We start from the raw sequence: 25,596 nt of genomic DNA on the forward strand, positions 1-25,596 counted from the left end.
TTTTTTCTATTAAATATTGTAAGGCCTGTTTCCATTAATCAGCTGTCACAGAAAAGTTCTGAGTATACCTCTGATCATATTGCACACTGTCAATATTATTTGAGCACATGAAGAACACAGTCTTGTATGCAACTCTGAAGCATTTATTGAAGTTTAGGTGAGACGAAGGGAAATATATTACTGAATAGGCAAGTGTTTGGTTTTTCCTTTCATATGCACTTAAAATATACTTTAAAACTGACATTAACATTTTCGTTCCCAGTGAGAATGAAGTTGACCAAAAAAAAATACAATTGCAGATTTAGTAAAGAAAAAAATATAAAATAGAATTTTAAGGCTCAAAGTGAACATCTTTGTATTGTAAATTGTAAGGCAATTGCAATGAATCACTTCTGAAATATTTAACAGTTAAAATTTAGGTCTTGCTAATAAAGTTGTATGAAGGCATTTTCCAGAAATGCTTTTAAACCTGGTAGCATTAAGAACATGGTTCTTAAAGAAATTCTTAATCCAGATCTGTTGCTTTGAAGTAACTATGATTACTGTAAACAGTTGGGATTGGCTATTGTTTACATAGTAAGATAAAAACTGGAGACTTGGCTTTTCATATTTGAAGTGTGTGCTCTCATCTCCTCACATTAGTACATGTGAAGCATTCAGAAGGTGTGCTCCACCTTCCATATGGAAGCTAAGGAACTCAATCCAGCTATTTTAAGGCATGAAATCCACATCAGTGCAAACTGCTATGTGGTGCTGCTGAGCACTGGGTCTGCACCAAGCTGGACCAGAATTTTAAAGCAAAGATTTAGCAAAGATAAAGTTCTGCTTTCTAGAACTGCAATACAAAAGTCATTTCTGCTCTTCTTTGAAATATACTGTGTCTCTCTGTTTAAAACCAGGACTAGAAGAAAACAGGAAACTAAGGGCACTGATTCAGAAAATACTGAGAGGTGACAAACCTGAGCATTTCTGTATCTTACTGATAGAACGTTATGCTCCACATTGTGGTGATTTAATGGACTTTTGGAAGAATGTAGCTAACACTGACTTCAGTGGAAGTTCTAACATTAATTTTTCTTGTTGCAGTAGCCTGCCCTGAATAAGAGAATGAAATACCATGCAAGTGTGAAGTCAAATCAATTATTCAATTAAACAAAAACAATGAACAGCCAAGCCGTTCAGGAAGGGAGCACAGTTACAAGTCTCAAGTGATAAGACAGTGCCATCCTCCACAGGACATGATCTCAGACAGTATCGCATGTTTTGTGACAGCTCAGTGTTGTCTCTGCTCCTTACACAAGCCTTTTTCCCATGGCTTTTCCATCAGTTAGCAGCATCAACATAATTTTTTTGTCCTTTTCTAGCAAGTTGTCTTTGTGATGAGGACATCAATACTACTAATTAACAGTTCCATCCACATCAGCTTCCTTTACATACTCCTTTTATGGACTCAGTATACACAGAGGAGAAATGTCCTGTAGCAGTTAACATGCAAAATGACTACAGAACATTTGGAGTCAGGCTCTGATTTTGTTTGCATCAGACGCACTGAAAGTAATTGAAATTACCAGCTTCTGCATTATGTAGGGAGGTGTGGTGGGTGAAGTTTTGATCCTTTTGCTAGTAAATACTGTCAAAGAGATAATATTATAGTTCAGCTGACAAATTTTGGTGATCCGCTCTCTGTAGCCTACCTCTCACGGAAACTTCTGGGGCCTCTTGCTGAATGACTAAGGATTAATCCTTGTTACACAAATGTTTTTGAAAAATCTTTCAACACTGGACTTTGTCCTCCAACTTCCAAAGAACTGAATGTATATTTTAAAAAAGCACTGTACCACTTCATCCTCATCTTGTCAGTTCAGGTTATAATGATGTAAGTTTGGAGACATTCCACTGAAATCATGGAGAAAAAGTTGAAGAATTGTGGTTTACGTATTTTCTCTGCGCACTTTGTCTTTTAATTTGTACTGAGTTTTTGGGGGTGTTGGCTGATGTTGTAAAATGGGAGAACCACTACTACTGTCAGTAATATTAAAAGTATGATTCCAGCACTGGTAACCAGTTATTTGCTAATAGTATTTCTTTTTTTCTAAACTATGTAAAGAACTGTGATTAAAATGATCACTCTTGTAGCTAGAATTGCCTCATAGGATATATCCCAGTTAAAAAGGAAAAGGTTGTACTTAGTTGAATTCTTAGTTCCTACTCAGTCAATAAGTAATTTAATACACATAGGGTATTCAGAGAGGCAGTGGAAAGTAAAATAAATTAGAAAGTACAGAGTGATTTAGGTCTGAAGGAACTTCTGGAGGTCATCTTGTCTGATCTCTCACTCAAAGCCAGGCAAGGGAGACACAGGGGAGTTCTAAGCAGACAATCCTTTGACTAAGCCTGTGCTAGGTATAAAGCCTGTGCTAGCTATAAAGCCTGATGGCTGATACACAGCCTGGAATACGTTGGATCAAAATCTACTTTTCAGTTCTGGCATGAAATAAGGGGAAGACCAGGGCTGTACACAGGAGTAGAATTTGATCTATTTTCTACTTTCCAACAGCACTGGATTAAACAAGCAAAACTCAATGACTTACCTTGGATTATTTTCACAGGAGTGGTTACTAATATGGGACACTTTAAATTTTGGGTTGTCCAACTCTGACTCAGTCTAGGTTTGGTTTTGGAATCCCTAAGTCATCCTAAAAACAACTGAAGGTAGAGGAGCAGTAGGTTCTTTAGCCTGGAAAATTAGACCCACAATGTGTCTTAAATTGGGCATCCTGTAACTGAAGTCACTTGAATCAATGCAGAACTTTTAATAGCTATTAGTTTTATTTTGTTTGCCAGGGAGGAGGTACAACACAGGCAACAACTGGTGTTTCTGCTTTCCCGCTGAAATATCTGCACATTGTTTTATCTCGCAGGATAAGAATGGATTTGAGTTTCCTGGTCTGTTTGGTCTGGGGTGACTTGCCTGCGATTTGTAACAAAAGCATGAATGTTATAATGATGGTTTTGTTTTATTGTCTTCACTCGGGTAGGAAGCGGAACAATACAAGAAATTAACTTCCTCTAAACCCTTAGGGAACCAACAGTTGGAAACAACATAAGCTGTATTTGTAGGAAACCCAATGAAGGACTATCTCTTTCTCAGTCTCTGCCTATATCCAGTATCCTTTTGCTCTAAAGAGAGCTCATTATTTACTTTGCATATGTTATTTTTATAAAGTTACATTTTTATTTTGAAAAAAATCCAAATAAGGTCTAAAATGAAACTACCTGTTCATTTTTCTTGTACTCTCTGTGACTTTGATCAGGACTTCATTGCATTCTCTTGCCATGGTGAAAGCAGTAAGTAAGAACTGCTTGAAAACAATGTCCAAAGAAGAGGGATAGCAGTAGTTTAAAGGTGCAAGAAATAATCTTAGATATTCACAGATTCTAAGTCCTGGGAGGTATTAATGCAAGTGTGTAGATGCTAAATATGTTTGTATCAATCATTAAGTGTTGTCACTTAACACCTTCTGTTGCACTTTCAATAAATTGCCTTATTTATTACTACTATCAGTTATAATAGGGTTTTTAGCTCTTGGCACATAACTGTTGCTTAACTTCATAACTTTTGTATATTAATAGAATTTTTTCTTTATAGAATGCACCACATTTGTGATAATTTCCTTAATGATGGTGAAAATTTAAATTCCACCAGATCATAACGCCTTTTCAGTTAGTTAAAAAATGAGCTAGATGGCAGATGCATTTTTAATTTAGTCATGTAAAAAATCAGGAAAAAAGGTATTTTTTAAAATGGCATTAAATGGTATTTAAACCCCACAAAGCTACAAACTTGGTATCATCTGTGTTTGAAGTCAGAAAATCGTTAACATTTCAAAGAAAAAATATGAAGCACATCTGGAAAACAGTTTCAGCTATGGGCTCCTGAGAACATGCTTCAGACAACAGGAATTTTGGTTTCCTATGTTAGCATCCTATGCATGTGCCCGGTCCCTTAATTTATGAATCCTTACATCGTGAGTACAGTTCATGGAGTACACACACACACACACATATAAATATATAGCGTATGCAGCTGCACCTACATTAAACACTATATTTGTCTAATCTTCAGTTCAAAAATTCAAAGATTATTGGTATAATAATATATAAAAATGAGTTACATCTTTTACCTGTAACTTGTGCTTTGTGATTATCTGGCATGTTTTTTAGCATTACATTCAAAGTCTTGTTGTTTATGCTCATTCAGGATTATTGTTGTTGTAATGTCAATGTTTTCACTGGCAGTACTCCAGCTAATCATCAATCCTTAACATGGCTTGCTACAGTACAGTAGCTTTAATTCAAGCAGTAAAAGTGGTATTGGCTTTTAGGTGCTGAAAACTATGTTTACTATGTAATTCTTAGCAAACTACACAGTACTGAATTTATTGCATGACACTCCATACCACAATTATCCTGCAGTAAAATAATTTGCAAAAGTCTTGTATGATGTGTTACTTGCAACATTTGCTGCAGCAGTACACTTAATTACAAACAAGTTGCTTGTAAACATTGAGCGTCTTGACTTGTACCTCTTTTTTGGTTTTGGTTTTCTTTTTGTGTTTGGGTTTGTTTCACCTTCCCTTCCTTCCCCTCCCCACTCCCCACCCCCCACCCCAGTATCTCTGCAGGTGTAACTGGAACAATTGTTTTTCAAAGTTCTTCACTCTCCACCACCTTTTGGGTTGGTGATGAAAACAGCATAGAGCTTTCAGTAGTTGGGAAAGCAGAAAAAATGTCAAGTCCTTGACCCGTAAGGCTTGCATACCGGCTGCCACCAGGTCGAAGCTTTATTGGTTGTGGAATTTGACGATGCCACTGAGCTGAAGCAACAGAAACAGAATAGGCTGTATAAACCTCTCATTAAGTTAGCAATGAAACAACAGAAATCAGTGCACACAACTGAAAGTTGATTTCAGCATCCTTGGACAGAGCACAGCATTGTGGCTCCCTGTTTTAAGCTTTGTTTCTTCAAATATTATCATTCATGTAGTTTATATGTTGAGTATTTTTATTGAAGTCCACAGATGGAATTTCATCAATTTCAGTTCAGTGGTAATCATTACATGGATTTTACTAAGTTCAAAATTCAATCATTTAATCTTTGGAGCCTTCCCCAAAGCTCTTGAAATCATAACTAAAACCATACCATAGCATGAAGAGAGATGAACAAACTGGACATGGCTTTGATTTTTGTTTTGTGCTACTCTTTCCTTTGGGGGACTTTTCTTCTTGATTTTTTTTTTTTTTGGGGGTGGTGGTGGTTTGGTTTTTTGTTTTTTGGGGGGTGTTTTGGGTTTTTTTTGGTGGTGTTTAATTTCAAAGTAGTAATACAAGGATTTGATTTAAAGAAGTGATTACAATTTTTATTTCCCTCTACTACTTACGACTAGTAACAAGTTTCCTAATTTTTTTAAAGATACTGAAAGAAATGTTATCCAAACACACTAAGTAATTTAAAAGTGACATTCAGCATGTTCCCATATGAACAAAGACTGTTATAATTTTGTATGAATATCTAGCTACTATATAATATGTAATAGTTACAATTCTTAAAACACTTCAGAAGGGGACATTGATATTATCATTGCTGGTATTTATCCATACAAAACCTCCACGTCTGCACACAAACGGGACAAACATATCTGTGAGCAATTGAAATGAAGGGGTAGTTGAGGCTAAAAACTCCAAGAATAACTTAATTCTTGGGACCCACAATCTGCTTCTGAAGCCCTGATAGGAAATATCTTTCCTTGCTGAATTTTAACCCTGTCTATCTGTAAATACTTGAAAAAGAGCTTCCTTTTTTCTTACAGCCCCCAGTTTGTTTCTGTGTAAACAAAACACTCATTATTTACTGTACTTTCTCTTTGCACATGGAATTGCAAATATCAGACCACTCTTTCAATCCCCCAACCCCATCCATTCAAAATAACACAAAGAAAAATTGTTTCTGTAACTCCTTTTGGTGCATAAGGCTTGTAGAGCCATTAGAAAATATGGTTGGAAACAGGAAGCATTTAATATTTGCCATCTTTTTCCTGTTTCTACCTTGAATTCTTCGTATGAAAATTTAATTTATGTCTTGCAACATTTAGATACCTAAGGAATTATTTTTCATTTTATGTGACCTTTTCTGAATCAGACTCTCACTAGACCTCTCTTGAGCATTACATTACTATTGTCTATAGCACCACAAGGTGGCAGAAAACTGACAAGAGATGCTGTGGTGACTTATGGTTATCTCTGATACTGTGCAAAATGCTTCCTCTGTTGGTGGTGTTTTTTTGTGGTTGTTGTGTTGTTTTGTTTTTTTTTTTTTTACTTTTATTTTACCGGCCTTTAAACTGATGCAGGAGAGCTAATTTGGCCATTTAGCTGCACCATTATGCATCCTGATAACCACATTAATCTGTGGTTATTCTGTGACACTAATTTCTAATCCATGTCAAAACCAGCAATTTACAGACTAAGAACTAGATGAGAAGTGGAACCAGTCAAAGAAAATAAATTCTGATTTGTTTGATTTACTAGCCAATACCTACCGTATATGTCAAGTCTAGCAGTACAAGAGACAATACCAGCTTCGTTTTTTGCAGACAAGGTATACCAGCCAGCATCTGCTTTCTTGGCAGGTTGAATGAGGAGGCAGACATAGCCTGTTGTATCTTGATGAATGCTGGGAAAGTAGTTGTTTTGGAATTAGTATTTCTCAAGAACATAGCAACTTTGAGATTTTACAATACATACATTAAATATATATATATAGATAGGTGACAGCTTCTATTCTCAGAGAGGTAGCATTCCAAGATATTTTTAGTCAGTAGATTTGTTTTCAGTATGGCCTCAGCCAATGACAAGAGTAACTAATTTATTCTTCCTCCTCCCAGTTGTGCAAAGCCATCCTGTGACAGTGTGAGCTAAATTGTTACTCTGTGTATTTTAATATTGGAATTTCTTATTGAACTCAATGGACTAAACCCATGCAAAGCTGCTGTGAAGTCATATTGTATTTTTTCCTAGTTCAGAAGCTGGAAGAATAATGTAACAAAATACCAAGAACATTTATAGAAAGTAGTGATATTCTTCACAACAATAACCAGAGCCACTCATAAACTTTCTTATGGCAACCTTTTCCATGAGAAAATGACTGAGTGGCAAAATCCTAAAGATTTGTTTGGCCAACACTCTAAAAGAAACCTGCTTCATTATTCCCTCCTCTTCTTTTGCTTTTCAGTGATCTCAGACTTCCTGGCTGCAATTTCCAGGAAAAACTGTTTGGTAGTATATCAGAGAACTGAGGCTCCTCTGCTCTGTAGGCTGTGGTTGGTCCTTATTATTAACCCAAGTGGTTCCCTCATTATTAAGGAAGAGCTGGGAGATGAGTACATCAAAATACTTAAAGTGGCAGGAAGTTCTGAAATTTGAGGTTTTATTTTCTTATGAACTAGAATGAAAAAGCAAACCAAGAATTTCAGGCCAAGAGGACATATTCTGCTTCCAGTAGCTCTAATGAAAAAAGGAACATTCACCATTTGCTCTCTGCACTTCATAATTTGCCTTATGCTGGGGGTGTACTAGTATAGAAACTTATGCAGGTCCACACCATGATACAAAAAAGGTCTCTCAGCTTTAGGCAGGAAAATAATAGTGAGCCAAGTTAGGAACAAACAAGGACAATGCTGGCCATCACTCACATGGACCTGTGCAAAAGCACTTGAAGCCTTTGGGGGCAGGCAGTCTGGTCATGACTGGCCAAAATAGCAGAGTTGTTACAAACCTGATGTTAGCTTCTGGCTTTGTGAGGTGTGGGAGGTTTCCCTTAGATATTTCTCTGCTAAGCTGAATCAAAACCTCATTTTCTAATATATATATTCTAATAAATATAATATATATTTAATTTCTTTCTGTGAAAGAACTGGAAATGAGGCTTTTTAGGACAGTTATTCATTTTACATCAACTACAGTGTTTCCAATGTGTATAACCATAATTCCTGTGAAAGTACCAGTATTTGAAATATATCCTTGAGTAATATGCTTAGAGGCAGAGGAATAGGCTACAGGCTGTAGAAGATCAGAGTCAGGTGGACTTTTTGGAGAGGGGCAGTAATCTTTGAATGGGGACAGGGAGACCACTGAAAGATTTTCAAGTAAGCTTGAAACACACCTCGTGATAGGTGTGCATTCATAACAAATGCTGCTGCAGAGCCAGATTTCTTTACAGAAAGCCTGCAGGATATGCATGTAAAAATATAGTACTACTTGAAGCTGATCTCAGAGATCCAATGACTCAAAATCCAATCATTAGTTGAAGCCAAGTGAAATAAAATATTAAAAATAAGAGTTATGTTGGAGTAGAAATCTTTAAAAAGAAATGAAAGCAATTAATTTCTCATTAATTACAGCCAGGCACATTATTTCATCAGATTTTCTTTTGCAAAACCTAAAAAATAGTGATGCATTTGAATGCAAGATCTGATCCCAAACATTGTTCTATTTTATCAGCAGGGATCAAAGTCTTTGCCTATGTTTGTGACCAAACTTTGTTATCAGCCTCTGTATCTGATATGCTAAACTCTCTATTATTTTATTCTCTGGGGCATTCACAACCATGTTTTAACTGTTTTGAGTTTGAATTCATTCATAGAACTAAACTGAGGAAAAAACAGTTGAGAGAAAGAATAAGTTGCTAAAATGCCTTAAAATACCCTATCATAGTATTTTTAATAAGAAGCTGTATATGCTGTATCAGGCCTATGGCCCGAAAAGTCTATCACCACTCTCCAAATCAGTGGCAAATTATACTCCATGCCTTTATTCTCAATCAAGGTAGTAGCTATTGTTCACCTCACAGTGAAACCAGCTTTTAAAACTTTTTGTGGGTGAAAGAAGTTGTTTTAAGAACACCACCACCTGTACTTATAACAAAGGTCTTCAAGGAAACAATTACTTCAGACACAAGAAACTCCAAGCATGGGTATGATGGTGCAGTACCTCATCCTCTCTCTGTTTGATGGGATGGTCTCATTATCCTTCTTCCAGTAAAATATGGGAGGTGGCATTCCCACAACTCTGCACTCTAATCTGACAGGGTACCCTTCAGGAATACCACAGTTCTGAAGCTTCTCCAAAAACATGGGGGCTTTTTTCACTTCCTTTGCTGGAAAAGTAAAAGAATTATTGAACAACAGATACTTTATTGTTTGTTTCACTTTAGAACAGTATGGAAGAACATGACCAAAAATTATTCTCATGATATCAAAATAGGTTGTGAATTTTTACTGGGGTATTGGAAGGAAAATGAAATGCCTCTGTATATATATACATAGCCTCTGTAAGGTAACATAAAGAAAATGATAGGCAGAACTGATGTTCATAAAAGAATGTATGCATATCTAATGGGTCTAAACATACTACCATTGCAAGAAACTAATGTCAGATATATGAATTTCTATATCTCACATCTTGTAAGGCTTTACTAAAGAATAGTATTCAAATTTGTATTTTTCTATTTAAAAACATTTTTAAAGTAATAAAATTGGGACTGACATCTAGGAGGCCTCAACATATATTATGAATTCAAACCCTACGCACTTGCTGGGGAGAATTTTGTCATTTTGCCGAGAGAAGAGGTAAAGTGATGATGAGACAGAATTACAACCGTCTGTTAATAACAGGAATGCATCTATTGACTGAGCACCAGGTCTGTTTCCTTCTATCAGATGAGTTTTGTAGCTCTTGAACTCCTAATCTCAATGGATTAACTATTTATTTATACTTCTCTGTAGAGAAACTAAGCGAAGTACATTTGAAGAAATATGTACAAATAACTTCATCATTGTGACAGTTTTTCAGTTATTCTTACCTACAACAGTGAGCTCCAGACTAAATGAATTTTGTCCTGTTTTATTAGTGGCAAGGCAAGTATAAGTTCCAGCATCATTTTGTGAGAGAGGATCAATAAGAAGAGAGTGGACTCCAGTCTCTCTGATCAGCATCTTATGGGTGCCATCTGGTAGCACAGGTTTGCCGTTCAGAAGCCATGTCAGGTCTGGAGTTGGTAATCCACTCACCTAACGGACAGTGAAACAGACAAAGACAAATGTCAAAATGACAGATAGATTTTAGTAAAATAATAGGTAAGCCTTTTTTTTTTTTTTTTTTTTTTTTTTTTTTTTCAGATGCTATCTAAATGATGTCAAAGTCTAGAACAGAAAGACTGGGGTTTGTTTGTTTGGGGTTTTTTTATTTCTCAGCTTCTGTTTTCTGCTGATTAGTTCCAAAAGGGAGAAATCCAGAAAATAAACAAGCAAAAAATACATGAAATACCTACCTTTTTCTTAGTCAGAAGGGAAGATACTTGGTTATATATCAGTCACAAAAGACTCCTAGTAATCTGCTAGTTTTCTGGGTTTTTTGTAATGCTGAGTATAAAACCCCTGGATCTAAAGCACTTCAGAGTTTAATAGAGATATGAAGTGTTTTACACAAATTACTTTGTTTCATAAATTTGATGAAGAATGATATAGTTCTTTGTAGCTGCTAAGCTTACATGCTTTAAAACACTGTTGATTAAATATCTCTTAGAAAGTTTATTAGGCTGTATTATAGTCTTAAAGATCTTTCCAATAGATAGAAGTACTTACTCATGTCTAAAATACTGCTTTCCAAACAATATTCTACAAACCAGAGAAAGAGGGAAGTGGAACTTGCCTGAATGAGGACTGCTGTCTTCTAGGTTTGTGCAATACCAGACATGCTTTAAAGGCTTCATAAGCTCTGCGAGGGTAGCAGAGCTAAGAATAACAAAATTCTTTGGCATGCTCGCTAGTAAGCTTTTCATCGTAAATTAGTAGTAATGAATCCTGTTCATCTTAAGGACATTAACTTGTGCTTCAGAGCTTCTACCCTCTTCAGGGTAAGAGACATTTTGGAGTGTGGAAGGGGTCACCGTCAGCACTACCACCTTTGCTGCACTACTGGGACATTGAAGTACTACTAAAATACATTGGAGAAGATGACTTTCTTAAAGTTTTGAACAACAGGATATTTCCTGCATGTACTCTAGCCTCTGACAACTCTCTCATGTCAGGATTTGAATCTGTAAATGGGGATGTTTCTGCATCTCTGCATGCCAGGGAAGCATAAAATGAACTGGGCTCTGTTCCCTCTTTTCAGGGAGTATTAATCTTCAGTAATTCAGTCCAATACAATGGAAACATTTGTTTGAACAGAATGCAACATGCTGAATCCTCTCTCATGGTTTTGTGCTATTCTGGATTATGTTCAAGAATCTGATAATGGAGCAGAGTTCAGACTGGTAAAGGCCACAGTGCACATGTCTAGTAATTTGAACAACCTTGTAAGTAAGACTTCTGTTTCTGGGGTTGTGTTTTCTATGTTCTTCATTCCATGTAGCATGTGTTGAAAAGAAATGCCATGCATGAATCAGCTCAGATACAATGGCAATAAGAAATAATTTTTTTAAATGTAGCATTAAACTTTAACAGGAGGTGTTCACTCATGCATTAAAAACCCTGAAAACACCTAGCAATCCATGTACACAGGTAGAGAAAGTAAGAATGAACAGAGGAAATACCTTACAATCCAACCTACAAAGTCGACCTTCATGTGCTACCATGTCACCTGGAGCCTGTAGAAAGTATGGCCTGAAAAAGCGTTCTTGAACTGTCTCTTTGTCTCCTTCTGGCACCCGAGATCGTGTTCTGCAACACAAAAATTGCATGTATATGTTTGGAAGGCAAAGGTTTTTTCTTAATGCTTAAAAAAAGGAAGAAATTGTCAAAAACGATGAACAGATAGAGTTAAATAAAAGGGTAGAAAGAAATGGACTGACTGAAATTTAATACTTGCATATTTTCCACTTAGAAAGATTACCAAATTAACTACATCATGTAGTATCATTGGATTCCCAGGCTATCCTTCACTTCTTTTTGCCTTCTTTTGGCTGAATTTCATCTTGCTAATCCACCCCTTGCCTTTACTGCAACAGGTAAATAAAATAATACTTTACACTTAAACTTCTCAGTATTTGAAGATGACCTTCAAACATACTACATGTGACCTTTTGGGTCACTGTTACTTCCATTTTATCGTTGACAACTGAAGTAAGAGTGCATTGAAGTACAGTAGCTAGTTATTTTGAACATCTTGAGTAAGAAGCATAAAGAGGGTCTGAAGGACTTGTCTTTTTTTACCTGTGAGGCTGAGCTGTTGATATTCGGCCCCGAACAGGGATACTCTGAACCATCAGATGGCCTGAACAACTGATTCTCCCCTACAAATTACAATGGAAACAGAATTAATAGTTGGTTAATAATTCATTTTGTGTAACATATAAATAGTTATCAATCATTTACAGTGCAATAGGATTTATTTTATAAAGTAGGTGAATTATAGTAGAAATATTACTTTTTCAAAGCAAATGCTATTATCATGTGGTGGAGTGCAAGTGAGGCAGGGGTTTCTTTGTGTGTCTAGAGCTGTGTGTTTCTCAGCCTCTTCAAGGCTATGGCAACGTATTTAGCAGTGGTGCTATGTAAGCCAGCCGGAGCAGTGTCTGTCCTTCCTTGTTCATTCCTGCCACTGTCTCTCCGCAAGGTCTAGCATACATGTTTGTGCAGTCACACAGAAACTGGAAAGTAGTTGGGCTGAAATATAACTCAACAAAAAAGGAAAAATTCAAACTGGAACAAGTTGCCTGATCTACTTGAGTGTACTGCTAAATAAACAACTAAGTTAACACATAGGGTGAAGGAGAATGGTATTAGGGTATGAGACCATTTGCAGATCCACATTTTTGCATCCTAAGAATAGAATAGTTGTGTTTGGTTGTACTGCTAAATAAACAACTAAGTTAACACATAGGGTGAAGGGGAATGGTATTAGGATATGAGACTATTTGCAGATCCACATTTTTGCATCCTAAGAATAGAATAGTTGTGTTCAGTAACACTTCCAAATTCGTCATAACTCTTTGTTTCCTCTTGCTCTATTCTTTCTGCCTCATATATGTCTGTCTTCTCACCACATCTCAAAAGGTATCTATCAGAAGCAGGGGTGGTGGGGTCAGAAGATAGGACAGGAGTTACTAATGTGAAAAAATGTCCTTAATGATTGTGACTGGGATGTGTAAGAATAGGGCAGTAGTTTCATCGTTCTTCATTACATGGTTTCCTCTCTTAACCTCTGAAGCAATTTGTTTTTTGATAGTCACCACTCAAGGTCAGACTAGGTGGCCCAATCTCTGTTCCTTTTAACATATATTAGAAAAAGATGAAAAAAGAATTTTTGTAGTGGAAATTGAAACACCTTACTTGTGGGTTTGCAGCCATAATTGTATAGTTGCCATCATCATCATTAGTGGAAGCTTCAATATGTAAAGAACATGTTCCGTCTTCTTCTCTGTTCATTTTGAAATGCGTGTTTTTCTTTGAAATCTGCTTGCCATCCTTGAACCAGTATACCTGTAGTGATCAGACAACCCCCAGTGACTTAACACTTGCTACCTGTAGTCAGGAACTTGTGAGACAGTCCATACATTACATCAAGGCCTGATACGTGCTCAGAAGAATGTGTTTAGAAAGTAGTTACTTTCTAAAATAAATAATATATTATTTGTTTTAGAGCTCTTTCCAGAGGGCCATGTTCTTAGGAATGAGGGATGTATAGAAAATAGCATTTTTACTCCTTTACCACTAACAGTGAGAATGACCTACCTTGGGAACAGGTATTCCAACTATTTTGCAAGTGAATGTAATTGGAGATCCTTCCATTACCCGAAAGTGCTTAAGTCTCTTATCAAATATTGGTGCTATGTATTTGCCTGTAGGGATTTCCTCGTGTTGGACTTCATCGTCTGATTCATCCACGGGGGTACGTTCAAGGCGAAATTCTATTTCGTTCATCAGCCTCTGCTCAAAGCTTGAAATCCTGTATTCCTGTAGAGTGAGAGAGACACGGTTCTGAACAAGACAAGTTGTGTTGTTCATCAAAAAAGATCATTAAGATATACCACATTTTTGAGGATTTAATGTTCAAATATTAGTTATCTGCTAATTATAGAAATGAAAGCTGCTATATATTTCAATTCAGAATTAAATAAGGAAAACTGTATCTACTAAAAGAGAAAGCTAGGAAGAAAATTAAATATTTTCGGGTAATTTGCCCTCAGGTTAAAACTTGACCAGATTTCTAGCTGGTGTAACAGAAAACAAAACACACCACATTTAAATCCTTAGAAGATTAAACAGATGATGCAAGAAACTCAGTCTATTCCTACCATAAATGACCATTTCCAGGTAGTTTGATGTGATTATGACTCTCCTCCTAATCCCATGAAGTCAATTAGAAACCTCTCTACTTAGCTGTTTTGCATGAGGATGACTCTTATCTAGACCAAGAGGCATTTGGCCAAATGTCTCTTGCTGTGACATGTGAAGCTTCAGAACAACAGCCAGCTTCAGTTCTTCACACCAAATGAATGTTTATCCTGGGAATGGTGGAGCACTACAGATACACCTGAATGGACTTCTCTGGTAGCAGATGCTGCCTAGCTACACTAACATAGACAGCTACAAGAATGTCTTGCTTAAATGGTAATGAACTGTCTTACATGGAAGCTTGTATTATGATATGTAGGCCTGTAGCAGTAACCAAATCAGTTTGCTCAGACCTGGATTTGTGCAGTTTGCAAGTCCAGAGCTTGCATTCCTACTTCTATTGGAGGACACTGACATCTCTGTGAGCAGGCTTGTTTTATTCTGCTGTGGCAAGCTTGGATCTTCAGAATCTCACTTTAATCTGTCAGATAGTGCTATTACAATGGGTTTTGTTGCTTTACTATAGGAAGGAAATGATCTGTGGCTTGAAAGGTAAATACTTGAGCAATTCTGAAAAAAACCCCAAGTTTCAGAAGAAACATCTTGTCTGAAATGTTCTAGAAAGTAAGAGAACCAGCAAAGATCTCTAATCACTGAGACTTACATCCCTGATCCTTTAGCCATTTCATCATACTGCTGATTATGCTCTTGACCAGTAGTTTCCAAATAGTAAGGAGCAAAAATGGAGAGGCAGCATAAAATTTTCACTGACAAAATCTTCTGACTTCTTCAGGAGACCAAGGAGACAGAAGTAGCAGAAGGTTGAGAGGTTATAAGGCAGCTTTGAGCAGAAAGGGATCTGTAAGACTTGGGGGTGAGAGGAGGAAAACATGGCAGCCACAAAATAAAAAAAGATAGAAATTGCATGGTGAAATAAATACCCTGATAATACCTGATATTGGTACTGTAATGGTAGATGTTGAATATTGGTCTCTTAATCTAAAATGTTTTTGGGGGGTGTTGCTGTAAGGTCAGCTCTAGTAAGGTCTACCTGTGGTGAGAAAAGGCAGACAGCTGAGTAGGGAGGAAAGGACTTTGATGAATGAACTCCCGTTACTGGAAACTGCGTCCTTCTTTCACTCCTCCCGTCTCTGATGCTGCAGGGGCTGTTCCTTCTACACAGCTTTGGAGCAGTGCTGTTAATTACAAGGTAACAGGAATGTTTACAGGGAGCTTAGATCGCTCGGTCTCTCCTTCAGGATACCTTTCTTACCTTTAATGCTCTCCCTCCACTCTGACAGGCACAGTCTGCTCTCTGATAGTTTCTTCAAATTACCACTGCATGTACAGTTTTGCCAAGCAGTTTTTGAGCTTGCAGGCCTGTGTGCCAAAGGATAGGAGCCAGCCACTAGATGGTACCATCCACTTTGTTAGTTGGCTTTGTTTGCTCTGTGGGCTCTGAGAGCCTTATAAAGTTTCATCTTGTTGAGCTTTTTTCTTTCACACAGCATGTCTCAACAAATCACTTTAATAGATCAAATTCTAATCTCAGTTAAGCCAGTGTAAAACTTGAAATTCTTGGATATCTGATCAACCAAAGCTGTTATTTTTCAGCTTAGATGGTGAGAGCTGGTTATAGTGTTCCAAGGGAAAGTTAAGCAATCAGTTTTCTACATTTGATACTGAGAAGAAGGCCTGTGTATTTTTAGGAAGGAAGAATCAAGTAAAATTCAGGGAGTGACTACTGAGTTCTAAGAAGCAGCCATGTCATCAAAATATCAAAATATACTGCAGTCATATTTTGTTTCTAGAGTCTCACATAAATTAAGGAATTCAAACCTAAATACTTTGTTGCAAGCAATGTGCTGAAGAACATGTCTGGAGTTTTGGTTTCCTTCTACTTCTTTGAGAGCTTTCAGTAATTTCCTTCATGTTGTTTTAAGTAGTTCTTAGCAGCAAAGAGCAGAATCTGTAGCAAAAAAAATAACCTACTGAGAAAGGATTACTTTGGGTGTTTGTGTTTTCCAGTAGGACCTGAAGATACTATATATATATAATTCTTTTAAGAATGAAATTGTTTTCAGGAATTTCACATGCTGTGTGGCCTTTGGATTAGGATTAATTAAGGTAGGGCTTATCTATTTCTCTCCTTCCCTTTCCATCATCTAACGATTTGGCACATGAATAAAGGTCAGAGCAACATCACAAGTATGGTCCTGAAAGTCTCATTTCTGCCTGTTTAAACATGTTTATTGTGTAATGAACCTCTCAAAAATTATGTAATTTCTGAATATTGGTTATATGACAACATCATTATAAATACAGGTTTGCATACATGTTTCCCATTTATCATATTTGAGCACTTTTGAGCACTGTTATTGCCTTTGCAAAGATAAGCCATTTTTCAAGTGTTAGGTATGCTTAGAGGGCAACAGGGCTGATGGATGCAGTAGGCGAAGTAACTCACAAATTGATTATCTCTGAAGCTAGTTGCAGTAAGTCTGTGAAGAATTTTTACTTGGAGAGGGCAACTCTGAACTCAGATTAGAATAAAATGAGTAGGAATGAAAAGTGTTAGAACTTGTCATAGTCAGTAATCTAGAAGCAGTAGTCTAGAAGGCTAAAAAATGGAAGAGGGCTTTTGCAAGAGCCAACACCTTTTACATTTTAAGTACAACACAATAAAGAAAAAAGGAAGAAAAGGTAGGGGGCCTGCATCTGCTCTTGCATACAAAACTGTTCAATCTGCATAGTCTGTAAGTCAGCAGACCAGTTATTTACTGCCCTGTGAACCTTACCAACAATTAACGTCATTTTTTTTTATGGCAGTACGTAAATCTGTCACTGGACTATCTTAGTTGTATGCAGTCTTGAACTTTATTTATTATTTATTATTGAGCTATATGCATGTTTCATTAGACCTACAAAATGTGTATGTGATGACTTTTTTCAGAATGATGTAACTAATCTCTAGATCAAGATTTTCTTTAGTTCAGTTTTGTGGAGACTGTGTCAAAAGCAGGTTTTGGAAATGAAAATTGCTAATGACAAGAATAATATTTGAAATTAAAAAGGCAGTATTGTACTTTAAATGCATTCTCAATTATATGTGGAAGATGAGGGAATCATTGCTTGGTCCATGAAGTGAGCTGTTCACGATATGATGTTCTCTAGCAGAGGGAAGTAATGGGGCTAGGAAGGCATTAGCATTACACTTTGAAGGCATCCTGTTAATGAGTAAGGTGTTGACTCCAGAACAAAATGCTACAGAGTGGAGTTAAAAGGCAATGAAATACTTCAAGCTAATGGGAGAGTCCAGTATTGTTTATAGTTGAGTTTAGTCAGCAGTTTTTCATAATTATTTTTTCTTTTTCAGATTCACTGCTGTCCTAAAGAAGTTGTGGTATAGAATATTAATAGTGTAGGGTTGTTGTAGTCATAATGGCCTACAGATGAAACCAAACAATGCTGATAAAGATAATTAATATCTTTTATTTCCTCTACTCCATAGATAGTGTGAGGTGTCCCTGCCCATGGCAGGGGGGTTGGAACTAGATGATCTTAAGGTCCTTTCCAACCCTAACTATTCTGTGATTCTATGATTCTATGATACAGGTGTAAGTTCTCTATCCAACTAACATAAATTAAACTTAGAGCAATTATTTTCAAGCTGCAATTTACCTCATGTTTCTTGCCTCTGTTTTGGATCTGAAAAAGTGTTATGTGAACGGTGTATAATTTTTTTCCTGACTGATGTGCTGAAGATATTGATTTCTTACAAATGTCACTTCATTAAGAAATATGGGCAGTTCTCCTTTTTCATGTGTCTGCTTGCAGAAGAAAATATGATAGTGGAGGCAATGCATTTCATGGGGCCACTTTGAAGTTAATCATGGACAGGTTTTCTCTCACGTTTCTTGAGTGCATGTGACTCTGAATGTAGGTACATACAAAGAAAAAGGTATCAAATAAAAGTTGCAATTTGTCAAAACAAATGCATATTGCTGCACCATCAACACTGGGCAATCAATTCTGGTGGCTGCTTTTCTGCCCATGGAAGACACAAGAGTCACTGTGTTTCCACACAAACACCACAGGCTCTGCTAGGAGCCGTGCAGTCTGACTGCATGTTGGGACTGGCTATTTTAAGGAGTTATGTTCAAAATTACATTTTAAATTAGAAAATATTGAAGTTAGGGTTCCCACAGCCCCAAAGTATTGCCTGTGTGTTGTGCTCATACTTAAGTGTTTGTCTTTCTAATTGTATTTTTTAGTGTGCATACATACACTTTATGAATTACAAGACTAAGTTAACATTGCTGGGAAAATGTTAATACCAGCACACGTAGACTGAAGGTGTTATACCAAATTTCTTATAAACAACAGGAATCTCTGAAATAAGTGGAAATACACCATTGCATAGAGAATATAATCTTGGATGTTTTTCCTTGTTTTGTAGATTATCTTCTTGGATTAGTAAGAACAGAAAATAGTTGTTAATACAGCTTTCTGAAGAACTGTCTTTATCACGTAAGCTATAAACCTATTTCTGAATGTGATTACATAAGTGGAGTAGGGCAAAGTGTTTGTGGTTCAGACAAATATTTCATAAAGTGTCACACAAAGAACAAGTAAATGTGATCATTGGGTACAGTGTTAAAACTAGGCTGCAGTTCAGCATTCTGAGGAGACTAAGGGAGAGAGTACAAAGGTTCAAGCTCTGTTGCTGGGTCAAAAATGTAGGGTGCTGGTTGTTTTTTGGCAACTTTCCTGGAACACAAAGTTTTCACAGAAAGGAATCACACACTTATTTAATATAGTAGCCAGATATTTAAAATTGTGCTGTCTACCAGCTAGAAAACTGTAAAATTCATGCTCCTATCTCGAGGTATAAATGTTCTGTACAAATTAGAATATATATAATATATATAATAATTTACGTATAATTATATTTACATATGCTGAATAGACTGTAACTTTTGAAACTTGGATAGTTCATATACAAGCATTAGTGAAAAGCAGCGGTGGTTGCATTAATATTGTCAGGTCAAAAGACTCAAAACCGGCCAGAGAGGCGGTAAGAAATGCACTGGTAAATATGTCTCAAGCAGTTGTGTACTACTCTTCTCTAGCCATTAGTATCACCTTGTAAGTGGGCTGTGCAACATTATTGCCCACAGAGACATGTAGCGTATTCAGCGTGATTTGCAGTGTAGCTGAATCTGTTTAGCTGACAGCTTTAGTTGCTATCAGCAGTATTCACCTGCTTCCCTCCCTGCTCATATTCATATGCTCCACATGTCCCTCCTGCCATTACTGGTGGTCATTCGATCCCACAGTGACATGTTCTGCAGGAGTGAGGTAGAAGAAAGTTAACCCAAAAATGGGGGGTGAGGGAGTGGGGTGTGTCAAACAAATTTTAGTGGAAATGTGGAAATTTGGGGCACATGGAGAAGTGAAATGCAGCTTCTCTTCTGGTGAGCCTTTGCAGTGCCTTGGCAATATTGTTGTAGGATGCTGCTGGATGGTTATAATTTGTCCAGTGGCAAACAAAATCTTCTCTCAATGCAAGTCTTTTTGAAGGTACAGATTCACATAATTTTCTCTCTGTGACTGATCTGTTTGACCCCATCACCATAATTTTTTGAGCACCTAACAGCAAGGCACCCTTTAAGGCATGGCTATTACCTGCATTTTATGTATGAGAAACTGAGACCTAAGGAAGCTATTTAACCTGGTAAGGTAACATAGAAAGTCTGTGATAGAGCAATGAGTTGTATTGCTCTATCACATAGCTATACAACTAGGAAAAAAGCTAGACCTTGAGTCACATAATCTAGCTCCTGAGCCATTCTGCTATCTGTAACCTTTTTGGCAAAAATGGGAATTGCATAGATTGTAGTAATTCCTGTAAGTTTCGTAGCACTTTTGAGTGTGAGTATGAATTCTAAAATCCTGGGTCTGTTGAAGTTAAAACCTATCTTGCTGTTGACTTTAGCATGCTAATAGTTAGTATCAAAATAATCTGACATTAGCATAGTAACCCATGGAAATTACCACAAATAGAATGGCTAGAAGAACTTTATTTGAATGTTGATTCTCATATACTGTATAAAAAGCTTAATTCTGTTTGTCACTTGTTGCCAACTCCAGACAGATTTCCCAATTTAATCCCAGTTTTGTGACTTTTATTAGATTGGCTTTTTGGCAGAGACGCTCTAAATCTAGTTGACAGTTTATCTAAGAACTGACATATATTGCATCTCAGTATATGTTTCCAAGCTTTAACTTTCCTTGGCTTTAAAGTCTAATCACAGCTACTCTGACTGAAATCTTCTGTTTAGTTTGGATTCTCTCTCCTTTCCCTCCCCCCTCCCATTTCAGCAGTGGGAGTCAAAAACAATAGATCTAATGTGCATGCTTTTCTGCACTTCTGTCCCATGAAGATGTATCACTGAAGTGACTTATTTCTTGCAGATGAATTATGTTCAGCTGTCTTACATGGCACAAGACATGAATATCATGCTATGCCTATGTAAACAAAAAACCTTGAAGAGTTTAGCAAGTCATCTTTGGTACATGGCTAGACAATATTCTAAGTACAGTTCAGCTCTGTGATTGAGCAAGAGGAAAACAGAAAAGCAAGCAAATGAGGTTTGCATCTCTAAACTTCCACATGTGTACCGGCTGGAGCAAGTGGCTTAGGAGTGTGTGTGAAAGCATGAGGAGCTCAGGTTCCCTTTCCTAGGTGAAGAGTTCGCAAGCCAAGACCCTGACCAGGAAAACCTATCTGTACTTTGTTGTTGATTAGATCTAGGTGTTGAGAAGACAGCTACAAGTGGTTGTTCATCTGTTCATTCCCATGATTATTGGGAGTTCATACCTATTGATATCAAGAACTGGTAGTTTGTCTTGGTCAGGGTCTTAAATCTCTTCTCACTTCTAGTACAGAGCAAACAAGCTACTGTGAGGACTCCTTGTGATTTAATTCCCATCCTTAATCCAAAACTGCCTACATTTGCTGACCTTTGAGAGATGATATGAAGCTTGGTTTTGAGCAAGATTTTTGGGGTGATTGAAGTAAGTGTAATTCTTACGCTCTGGGGAACAGAGTTCTTAGTGATTCTTGGGACCTTTCTGTGGCTGACTGCTTAGTATGAGAATTGAGAGGTGGTGATTCTGTCTGATCAATGTTGCAGTGTTAGTGGCTTGTGTGATGAGTTGAGTTCTGCATATGACTTTACAGGCTGTGGTTTTAGTGATCTAAAAGCTTTTGGACAAACCCTGCATCTCTTCTACTTTGAAATTTCTTCCAAAATATTTCCTAGCAAAAATAAAGAATATTCATGTAAGGGCTCTGCATAATTTTCTAAACAGCTGTAGATTTACTCTTTATCCTAAAATAAGGCAGTGATAATGCTGTTGTCTGGCTCTTACACAGGACACAACCAACCAGCATTGCCACGTTATATTCTTCGTAGTAAATGACACAGATCTGTGAGCGTAGTCTGTAGTTCTTATAACCAAAAGGCATAAGCCAGGCCCAGGTACTTAACTCACCTTTCCTTTATTATTGCACAGTTATTTCTTTTTCTTTATTACTGTACAGGATTTTGAGGTTTAATTATCTCATTTTTTTTATTTTGTATTATTTGCATAGCAAAGTTTTGAGGAGGTAATATAATTCATTTCTAAGGTTTGCTGTAAAGCTGAATTTCCTCTATTTATAGTCCCATTGCTGAAGCCTGTAAATATTTTCAAATACCAAGGTAAAAGAATCAGTTTGCATGACACATTTATATTTTTTTCCATTTGCCAAAATCCCCCCAAATTCTCTGTCTGCTGTTTTCTCCCCACACATCTTTTTGTTTCTGCATGACATATTCTAACTAAACATTACCAAGATAATTTACTCGTAAGGAAGATAAAAAGACCAATAGACAAAACTGACAGTTTTTGGGAAGTGGAGGTAACACTGGCTGTACTCTTCTTTCATCGAATGGTGCAGAAGCCCGGATATTCACTGAGGTTACGAGACTTGGATACTTTATCTCACAGGATTTTAACCTTAGTCTCCAAGAGGAAGCTGTGAGCTCTATGCTAATAAAACATGATGGGGCTGGGGTTTCACTTTCAGATGTACTGAAACATCCACTGCAGCAAGGACAAGAATCCAGGTGTTTGTTCTAGTTCCTAGGCAGGAAAGTGATTATCTTTTTCTTTCTCTGTCTCAGTCTGTTTCTTGTCTCCAACCCAAACTGGAAGAAAGAATTCTAGCAGCTTCCTCAAACAATCCTAACCATTAAGCTGAAATGCTCTCCAAAATGTCCTGCTAAAGGAGGGCCTGTTCCACACTGCCTGAAAGTATTAAGTTTTATTTATTAGGTGGGCGAAGATGAGAGAAAGGCTCAAGTCTCCTGTTAGGGGAGCTGTTCTGAAAGGTGAAATTTCCAGATTTTTATCCTGCTGACTAAGGATGCTTAATTATTTGTGCAACCTGAGACAGCACCAACAGTACACATACTCACTAGCAAGGAGCTATGCTGTCCTCATGGGAGTTAAGAGTTGTGAACTGACTGCCTTCAGGCCGAGGAAGAAACTAAGTCTCCTGTATCCTGGGATTTGTCCTAACCTCCTTCTGCAATTGTGTAAAGCTAATCCCCATTTAGTGTGTCTTCCATTTGAAAGAACTGAGCAAATCTGACTGAAGATGTTTGCTTTAACTGAACCACATTTTTTTCAACACTCCTAATTGTGATGAAATTTAACCTGGCAATATAGCATCCAGCCATCTGCATGAATGACAGGTATGGTGTGGGTTTGTTTTGTTGTGGGGTTTTTTTTTTTCCTGGTAAAAATGACAGCTTGTTATTGCATGTACTTGATCAAACTTGCAGCTATAATCTTAGCAAAATCATATTTGTATTTCTGTCAGCACTGCATGATTGTCATAGCTGTAGAAGACCAGAGACTAATCTGTTCTATCTCGTGCAACATCAGCAAAATTACCAACTATGTTCTGATTCTGTATTTCTTTACTGTTGGTGATGAATGATGTACTGGGTGAAACAGAAGGAGTACATCTGGAATATTAGATATCATGCTGAGTGTGTAATGCTGACACTTAGGAAAATCTTGACTTGTAAGCTAAACATTTTTCATACGGAAGTCAATGATAGATAATAAATAGAGCACCAGAATGTAAATCACTCATGTTTATTACTGCACTTTATATAGTAATGTAAGTCAATGCCAGTGCTTTAAAGCACAGACTTGTCATCTGCAGCTTTCATTCTGGATGATCCATAGATGTTCTGCAGGTATTTTAAATGAGACCAAATGCTACTATTGAAATATGGGGTTACAATACCATTCTCTAAATAAAAATACTGTATAGGATGCATTTTATGAGAAGAAATTTTTAAAATAGCATGTAGAAAATACAAGGAAGCCAACACTTTGGGATTCGTATTGGATGCTGTACTCCATTCATTATGCAGTGATCTCTCACACAGAGTAGAGTTACATTCATATGTATGAGAAAGTGAATAAGGAGCCCCTTCCTACCATTATAATAACCAATTTAATGCAGATGTGCTATATATAGGATTAAAATGTCTCCTTTTTAATTCTTTGTTAAATATAAGAGGAAAAAACAGGACAAAATCAATGGGTGTGTATCCAGCATTCCAACATATTATTCTCATGATATTGATTGTTCTAAAACGGGCAAAGCAGTAAGAACTTTGGAAAATATTATGCATTCTCTATCTCTTTAAATAATCACTGCTTTCACTTAGGAGAAGACTCAGACTTGAGTTTTCTTCAGTCAGTCTGAGCAGTAGTCTTCTTGGATGTGGAAGAATAAAATTGGAAGTGGTTAAAGGTGGGAACTGGGGAAAATGAGGGAACTTCTATTGAGCAATCCTAAAATTGTTTGCTAGTTCATTACCATCAGCATTCTAACTACCATAACAATTAGAGAATTGCCAGCTTTGAAGTTTTTCAGTGTTTGTGGGATATAGGAATCAAGATTTTAATTTAGTCTCATACAGAATAGCAAATAAGTGTATAAATAACTTGTGCTGTCAGCAAATAACTGTGACACTAGTAGCGGTCATTGTTTCTAAAGGGGTTATCATGCAGTTAAGTCAAAAGACTGATAGGTATTTCACAGTAGCTCTCTAAATAATTTGTCTTATTACCATTGCAAGTACAAATTGTAACACTTGTGATTCATCTGCAAAACATACTGCTTGCCAGTTGTTTTACTCAAAGTGCTTTGGCAGCATGATATGATGGAAAGGTCAACAGCAAAACTAAAAAAGCCAGGGATTACACTGCAGTTGTCCACAGAGAGCAATTTGCTCCAGAGACTCCATGGCTTTTTGCTTACCTTAGCATGTTCTCTGTCAGAAGGGCTAACAGACATAGTGAAAACTTCCCTTGTCGACAGCAGATCAGGGTAAACCATTATTTGCTGCATTAAGCCTGAGCTGAGTGGACAGCTAGAGAGGGCTTTGTGGCCAAGGTGAGAGTAGCACAATCACCTACAGACAGAACAGCTATCTAGCCGTCCTTTGTTGTCCTACTGTTATATGAAGGCGATTGAACCTGATTTACAGTGATTTCAACCTCAAAACATAATTTCATTTTTTATTTCCTCTTTAATTTCATAGACACTGACCAGATCTGGTGAATTCATTGATTCCAATTAAGAATGAACTGATATTTAGTTCCTTGAACTATGGAAAAGGCTTCATATTCTGCTAAACATTACTAATGCCTGAAGTTTGGTATACACCTGTAACAGGTATCAAAAACTTTGTTAGGTTCCTAACAAGTCCCTGTCAATACATGTAATTTGGGAGATTTGGAAAAATAGGTTTAATGCTAAAAACTGAATACTGCATTTTAGTTCAACCAAAGTAAAAACAGAAACCTTTTCTTAAACAGTTTGATTACTCCTTAATGTGTGTTAAAAATATACAGCGTATGGATGTGTATGTGTGCAATGAGTTGAACAACTTGTGAAGTGAAAAAATGAAATCCGATGTACAGAAGCTTCCATGAAAAGAAGGAAGTTTTACATTCCTACTGGTCTCTAACAGAGATGCTCAGAAAAATAAAAATGCTACACAGTCACAAAGTAACCCTCTACAGCTGCAACCCCTCATACTTCCTATTTAAAGCTCTAGTT

The 25,596-nt window shown here is 36.9% G+C and overlaps 1 protein-coding gene across 1 annotated transcript in view; it reads right to left on the reverse strand.

Moving 5' to 3' along the window:
- Nucleotides 1-4,707: 4,707 nt before the first annotated feature.
- MYPN (myopalladin) overlaps nt 4,708-25,596 on the reverse strand; it is a gene marked incomplete at both ends in the record, with an annotated part of 46,386 nt that continues 25,497 nt past the window's right edge. The window contains 10 exon segments of the mRNA XM_080620571.1: nt 4,708-4,877; nt 6,600-6,733; nt 9,049-9,214; nt 9,920-10,127; nt 10,896-10,906; nt 10,909-10,984; nt 11,654-11,780; nt 12,273-12,352; nt 13,392-13,541; nt 13,794-14,015. Of these exon segments, the coding sequence (XP_080476697.1) occupies nt 4,708-4,877; nt 6,600-6,733; nt 9,049-9,214; nt 9,920-10,127; nt 10,896-10,906; nt 10,909-10,984; nt 11,654-11,780; nt 12,273-12,352; nt 13,392-13,541; nt 13,794-14,015 (1,344 nt within the window).

This window comes from Psittacula echo (assembly GCF_963264785.1).
Source record: "Psittacula echo genome assembly, chromosome: 6".
NCBI classification, from domain to species: Eukaryota; Metazoa; Chordata; class Aves; order Psittaciformes; family Psittacidae; genus Psittacula; species Psittacula echo.